Source organism: Gossypium raimondii, chromosome 2 (assembly GCF_025698545.1).
Source record: "Gossypium raimondii isolate GPD5lz chromosome 2, ASM2569854v1, whole genome shotgun sequence".
In the NCBI taxonomy this organism is placed as follows: Eukaryota; Viridiplantae; Streptophyta; class Magnoliopsida; order Malvales; family Malvaceae; genus Gossypium; species Gossypium raimondii.
The window spans coordinates 30,100,953-30,108,119 of NC_068566.1; the positions used below are offsets into that span (position 1 = coordinate 30,100,953).

Below are 7,167 nucleotides of genomic sequence, written 5' to 3' on the forward strand. Positions count from 1 at the left end.
AGGTACCATGCCTGTTAGATGACTGTACTCTTTCATGAATGCTTGTGCTAAATCCCTCCATGAACCAATCATGCTACGGCTCAGTTGATTGTACTATTTAGATGCTGCCCCTGCGAGGCTATCTTGGAAACAGTGTATCAATAGCTGGTTATTGCTAACATATCCATCCATTCGCCTGCAAACATGGTAATATGAGCTTCTGGGCAAGTTGTCCCATTGTACTTCTCGAATTCTGGCATCTTAAACTTGTGAGGGAATACCAAATCTGGAACTAAGCTCAGCTCTTTAGCGTCAATCCTGCGATAGCTTTCAGTGACTTCCATCGCCTTGAATTTCTCCTCGAGCCATTTGCACCTTTCCTCTAACTTCTTTGGTAACTCCTCCTTTAATCTTTCCTTTTCAGCCACTTCATCGAAGTCAGGAATGGCGGAGTTAGTAGGGTTGTTTCCGGGGTTAGAGCCCAATCTAGCTTGAAAGTTTAAAGCACCGGCCTGGGACTGCTGAGGCCTGATTGTGACAGTAGGTTTGTGCGGATATTCAGCTTGAGCTCGTACATGTGGAGGAGTAAAGCCTAGAGGATAGAGTGGTTCATCCTCATTACCCTCTTCGACATCAGCCATAGGACCCTTTCCCTTATCACCTACTCCAGTCAACAGTTGGGTTAGCTTTGCCATCATATTATTTTCGGATTCCATTATTTTATCTATCATTTTTTGTTGAATCTTCTCAAGCTTTTCATTCATTTGTTGTTGAAGCTGATCCTACATTTCTTTTTGGAACTGTTCTAGCCTTTGGTCCATGTCTTTAGTCTTTGATCGAGTACCGTAACAGTGTTTGGCAAGTTGGTTGGTTTCCAGATTAACTGAGGAATGATTTTAATTGATTAGGCTCTTTTAGTGGACTTTAATGTTTATGATGTCATGCAATGCGAATGCATGTAATGAATGTATAAAGATATGTTGATTCTGATTCAATTCCATTTAGAAAAATTTACTAGAAAACAAATCTCTTTACATAAAATGGATATTTATACAGCCTTACCCTCATAGGCGGGGATATTAAATCCTCTTCTTCATTCGAGCGTTAAGATAAATCTCACGAACTCTTCAAAAAAACGTCTCTTCTATCTCCTTTTTGCTCGATCCAGGTCGTAACTTGTTGCTCACTCATCCTCATGATGCTCGTTGGCTTCTCTTTAAGAAGGTTCAGCAGCTCTCGAATAATCTTTGCCATCTTTAAATCCTTGGGCAACAGAGCCATAGTCATGTAGTCCTCCATTAAATTATCATCCTTCTCTTATCATGTGTTCTTGGACCATATTCGGACAACCATATTGTCATCCACTTTATCAAGAAACCCTTTGTCTTATGACAAGCTCTCTATTTAGCAACTGAACGTGAATCAACACCTCTTTTTTTAAGATGCAAATGCAATGCAATTATAATAAAAACAACATAAAAAACAAGTTAGTACGAAGTAAAAGCAAATGAATAAAGTACCTACTCGGGTGACCTCTAGGGGTTTGGCATAGTTCTATCTAGGGCAAGTTTCTAAGGTTTATTATATGAGGTTTGACTTCTAGAGCAAGGGTACCCGAACTAACAGATTCCTCAATCCTCACCCATTATAGGCTCATATGGACCGAGTTCAGTTCAGGGGAATACATTTCCCTATGGCTGCACGAAGATGAAAATCTCACGAAGACATAGGTACGGATGTATCCCGGAAGCGATCCACTACCCTGCACGGAGGTGAAAACCTTACGAAGGACTAGTTTCTCGCTCCCACTTAAAGGGTAAAATCATTCAACTCATGTAATGTGTAGTGCAAACAATACTTAAATACATTAAGCAAGAAGATAATGAATGCAAAAAGATATCATGAAATTTTTTTTAAAACAAATACTTTCTCGACCATAAAACAAAAATTAATCAACTTTGTGGCTCGACTATCTTATTTTTTAAAAAAATGTCCCCAGTGGAGTCGTCAAGCTGTTGAAACCATTTTTTATTTTGGAAAAAAAACAAAAATTAGTTGTCGACTTTAAAAAAACAAAAATTGAGAGTCGCCACCAATCTTTTATTGAGGTGTGATTGGATCACTTAAACAATAGCTTTGGTCTACGAGTTTTAGAAAAATGGATTCGGGAGTCGGTTACGTACGAGGAAGGATTAGCACCCTCGTAACGCCCAAAATTGGTACCTAGTTAATTAATTAGTGTCTTAATGTCGAAAATTTAAAAATATGATCCTTAATAAAAACTAAAAAACGTTACTTATTAAGACTCTTATCGTTTCAGAGAAAGAAAATGTCACACCCAATGCGTTAGGGCACGACATTCTATTTCCTCAAAAATGATTTAGTCCAAAATACTCTTATAATAAAAATTTAAAAGAATATCCATTTATTTAAGATTTAAGAAATCGCGGCCCAATACGTTAGGGCACAATTTCTCAAAATCCCAAACTTGGAATATTTCCTTTGTTATCATTTTTAAAAAAAAATATTTGTCTCGAGAAATCAATACGTCACATCCAATACGTTAGAATACAACATATTAAATTCCCGACAACAAGCTTTCCATTTTATTTTTTGATTAATGAGCAACTCTCGATCGTTAGATTTAACGAAGAAAATCGGAACCCAATACGTTAGGGTTCAATTTCCTTGAAAATCCTAAATACGAGTATTATCTCAATTTTGAAAATTTTTGAATAAAATGATTTTGATGCTTGAATGATATCGAACATAGCCTTTTAAGCGAATAGAATGCGATAGATGATAATATACAACATGGAGCGATAATTAAGTAAATAAAACATACACTAATGAATGATAATTAATAAATGAATTAGGAAGAAAATATATAAACCTGTTTAAGAGAGAATTTAAAGGTAATAGATAAAATAATATGAAATCAATAATATATAGAATAAAAATAATTTATTACAAATTATATATGTATATATAAAATAGTATTGTATAAAAACATTTTCATATAAATCTTTAAGACATATAAATATGTAAAGTGAATTTCGAAAATATATTACAACATAGGGATATCAAAGAATATATACAAATCATGTTGAATTTACCTAAAATATACAAAAGTGTGATAAATCGAAATAATAGCAATATATATTGAATTTCAAAATAATGATACATTATAATTTTTTAAAAGGGTAATATATACATATAATTCAATAAACTTATAGTCATAATACATATAAAACGTAAAATAAAATGGAAAATACTAAGCTTAATCATTAAAATAGTATTAGATTCAAAATTAAATATATTTAAAAAAATAGTAGTGTAAGAAATCAAATACATTGAATTAACAAGGATTTAAATTGAACTCCAAACAGAATTAAAGGAAAAAAAAATGAAGGGCTCAATTAAAAGGGGCGAATAACTTATAGGGCTTGAATAGGAAAATATCTCCATCCTTTGAAACGCGTCACTTTATTAGGGCTAAAATAAATAAATAAAATTCGCAATGGTATCACATTCTCCCTTTTTTAAAATCGTAAATAAGTAAGTAAAAAAAAACAGTAAGCCACCTTTAAAAAAGTGCCAATCGTTCTCCCCTTTTTTTTATTGATTTTCTCCTCCCTCCACAATGAAGGAATAGACCTCTATTTATAGTTGAGCCTCCCCAAATCCAACAGTACAGATCAATTACATTAAAAGCTAAGATTAAAGGGTATCTACAAATTAAATCTCTAAGATTACAAAATCATATCTTCCAAGATTGCATATCATATCCAAGATTGCATATATCATATCTAAGATTGCATATCATATCCAAGATTGCATATCCTTGAAGATTATGTTTCCATAAGCTTGTAAATGGACCTTCAACCTTTTTAAGTAATGAGCCATTCCGATCGGGCCAAATGATATAATTTTGTACTGGACTTAGACTTTATTTTATTATTGTGAGCCCGGGCTAAAATTGGGTATTACAAAGGGCAACTAGGTTTTTTTGCAATTCCAGCAACTATACAACCTTGGTCCAGCTCCATCTATTTCATGTTGTTACTAAGATTATCTTTTCAGGATGAGTGAAGGTTGATTCTAGGTTAGTATGAGTTTTGGACCTGCAACATAAACATAGTAACAGGCACGCCTGATATGGTTCTTAATCACACCAAAAAGCACATTGTATCTACTTTTGAAAAGTTTGACATTGACTACTATTACTATCAAACGGTGATTTCGAAAAAAAATAAATCTCTACTCTTTTTTTTTTTGGTATAAATCATAAGTGTCTTCATCTGTTCTATAGTTTGAATATAGTTTTATTTGGGTTAAAGGTGATTTTCAGGTAAAGCATTTCTAATAATGTGGCTCTAAGGTTCATACTTGATTCAAATGCTTGAGATTGAGGTTATGAGCTTGGAGAAAACAAATAATCTATTAGGCCTTGATGCAGTTTAACATTTATATCACTACCATCAATCTTTTTTTCTTCGATTTTACTTGCGGTCACATATATCACAGCTTCAAACTGGCCAATCATAGGCCCTCATCCGTTGTTGATTGCATCAAGGCCCTCCACTTCAAACTCCAAAATCACATCATTATAACTTGAGTTGTTCCCACTCTCATCAACTATGAACTATTCCATTCAAGTTGCAGGGATGAATATACTAGGTAATATTATTGGGGTCCTTTTTAACACCTTTAGGTTTTTAGTTGCATTAGAGTGCGGCGTTGCATACAATTGGCAAGGGCTAGTGTTTTTGACTTGTCCATATTATTTTTTTAAGCTCTTTATTGAGTCTGTCTTCTGACATATAACAGGTATTATTGTCAAATTGATAATTACTCTCTACTTCTGTATTATGTACCAATCCATCATCTTATAAGAGGTTTGAAGCATATTCTTATACGAACCGAGACTGATATAACAATTTTCACACCAATAAGCAAGAAATCATAAAACCCAATCAACAAAAAGGGGGGCGGGGGGTCAATCTCATCTAAGAAGAACTATGAATCTTAAAAAGAGCAGAATTTCTATAAGAATGTTAAACCCTGAACACCAAAAGGCAAAAGTGCCTAGTAGCAAATTTACCATTTTCGTGCCCATCAAATTCTAGGAATTGATTGTGTTTAGTACACACACACTACAAGATCACAGGTCAAACTTGATTTGCTGACTATACAAAAGTGAGGGCGAATCACAATTAAACATGGATGGGATTCGGCTTTGTGGGTTTCCAAGATGTTCACGTGCATTTGTATTGGGGCTGAATGTAAAATCAAGATCAACTCAATTAAATTATGGAATTAACCCTTCAGTTCAGTTCATTTAAAGTTCCAAATTTGGAAGATACGACAGTGGTAGTGACTAGTGAGCCAGAGAGAGAAAGGGTTGTCGGTGTAGTATTGGCAAGAATCATAACCAGCTGGCGATTAAAACTTAAAAAAAAAAATCAATGGGAAGTGAGAGCTTATGGTATGTTATGTCCATGTCTCACAACTCACCAACCATAATTTCAGGCGGTGTTCTCTCGGACCTATTCTATCCTCCAAATTAAATGTAGTTTTCATAGAGTGGGGCTTTCCCTCTTTTCCTTTTTCTTAAAAACATCAAAACCAGATGTCCAAAATCTCTTCTTTTCAAGCTCATAGATTCTTTCCTGTCCTGTCTGTAAAAATCTATATGGATGAAAACACAGAAAGAATAAGCTATTATACAATACTCTCTAGACCTCCCACTTCACTGTTCGTATTCTCTTTTGCAAGTTTCATCACCGAAAAATGAATCACAAATCCGAAGAATAAAACCCAAATTCTAGAAATAACATTTGAAAGAAAAATAAATAAAATGCCAAATGGAATGGTTTGACAATTTGACAGTAGAGAGCGAGTAACTATGTCCCCTTCTTCATATCATGGCATTGATTATTCCCCATGTGGCTAATGCAAAAACAGCTGTAACGAATAATGGGAACCCTAGTGACGGCGATGAAGAAGGCGGTTGAGGGATGTTGCCGAAGACAGTCGTGTAAGACGGTGACGATGCAGTGTCCGGTAATGCAGATGGACCGTAAGAAGGAGCAAGTGCTGCAGAGCCGTTGCCTGAAAGCACGGCGATGTACAGCTTCTGCTTCTTTTCACAGTGACCAGGCTCCCCACTGGTGAAGAAATACTCCCCAGGCTTAGTGATGTTGAACAGTGAGTTGCCATTATTCATGCACAAGATTGGATCTTTGAGGTTACAACTGTTGTAGGATTGTTCCGTCACTTGGATCACTGAATCTTGACTTGGTGGGTATAGGAACACTGCAAAAAGAGTGGGGACATATCAGTTTTTGAAAGCTATTTTGGATGAAACAAACACGGAGAAGAAGAGGAACTTACAGAGAGAGTCTCCGAGCTTGAAGGAATGGTTTTTGGACCATTTGGCATATACTTGGGGATTTGCTGATGTTGGAATGCCCCAAGCATCTAAATCTCCAACCTTGTACTGAGAACAAAAGACTTTGGCTTGCAATAACAAGAGAAGCTGACAAGCACATATGAAATGTTTTGTGAGACTTCTAAGATTGGCCATCTTTCTTTGCTTGTTTCTCAAATGTTGGAAGTGAAGGACAATGGAGATGTGAAATCAAATCTTATTGGCCTCAACTCAGCATCTAAAATACATAGATTGGTGGAGCTTAAAGAACATGCTTTGTTGAGTTATTGACCTTAATACCCTCGTGAGGATATATACTTTTTTAGTTTTAAGCATATGAATTTGGTAATTAGATACACTTTAGTATTTCAAATTTACAACTAAGTTCATTTTAATTTTTAAATTTGAAAAAATGTAAAAAATCGGTACTACATTATCACCTAAAAATGTCACATCATCAAAAATTGTAGTCACACAAACACAAGAATTTGATAAATTAGAGATTGTTATAGGAAATCCATCTTTTAGCTGCGTCTTGTATGTATGTATGTTATCAGTTAAGGTTGAAAATGTATGATATTCAAGGATGATCTGAAGACTTGGGATTGGAATGGAAACATAGCAACTTTGGAGGGTAGAATTGGGAAAGAAATCAATCATATGACTAATGATGTATGATTGTCACATGGCCAAGTTGGATAGTCGGCTGGAACTTGAACAAGGGATGTGGGGATGTTTTATATCATAATCACGCT

General features: G+C 34.9%; 1 protein-coding gene across 1 annotated transcript; it reads right to left on the minus strand.

Annotated features, from left to right (window-relative positions):
* Positions 1–5,703: 5,703 nt before the first annotated feature.
* LOC105788178 (mavicyanin) lies at positions 5,704–6,654 on the minus strand. Its single transcript, XM_012614939.2, has 2 exons — positions 6,376–6,654; positions 5,704–6,297 (listed from the first exon to the last, which is right to left on the minus strand). The coding sequence occupies exons 1-2, from the start codon at positions 6,566–6,568 to the stop codon at positions 5,900–5,902; spliced, it is 591 nt and encodes a 196-aa protein (XP_012470393.1). The 5' UTR covers positions 6,569–6,654; the 3' UTR covers positions 5,704–5,899.
* Positions 6,655–7,167: the final 513 nt, after the last annotated feature.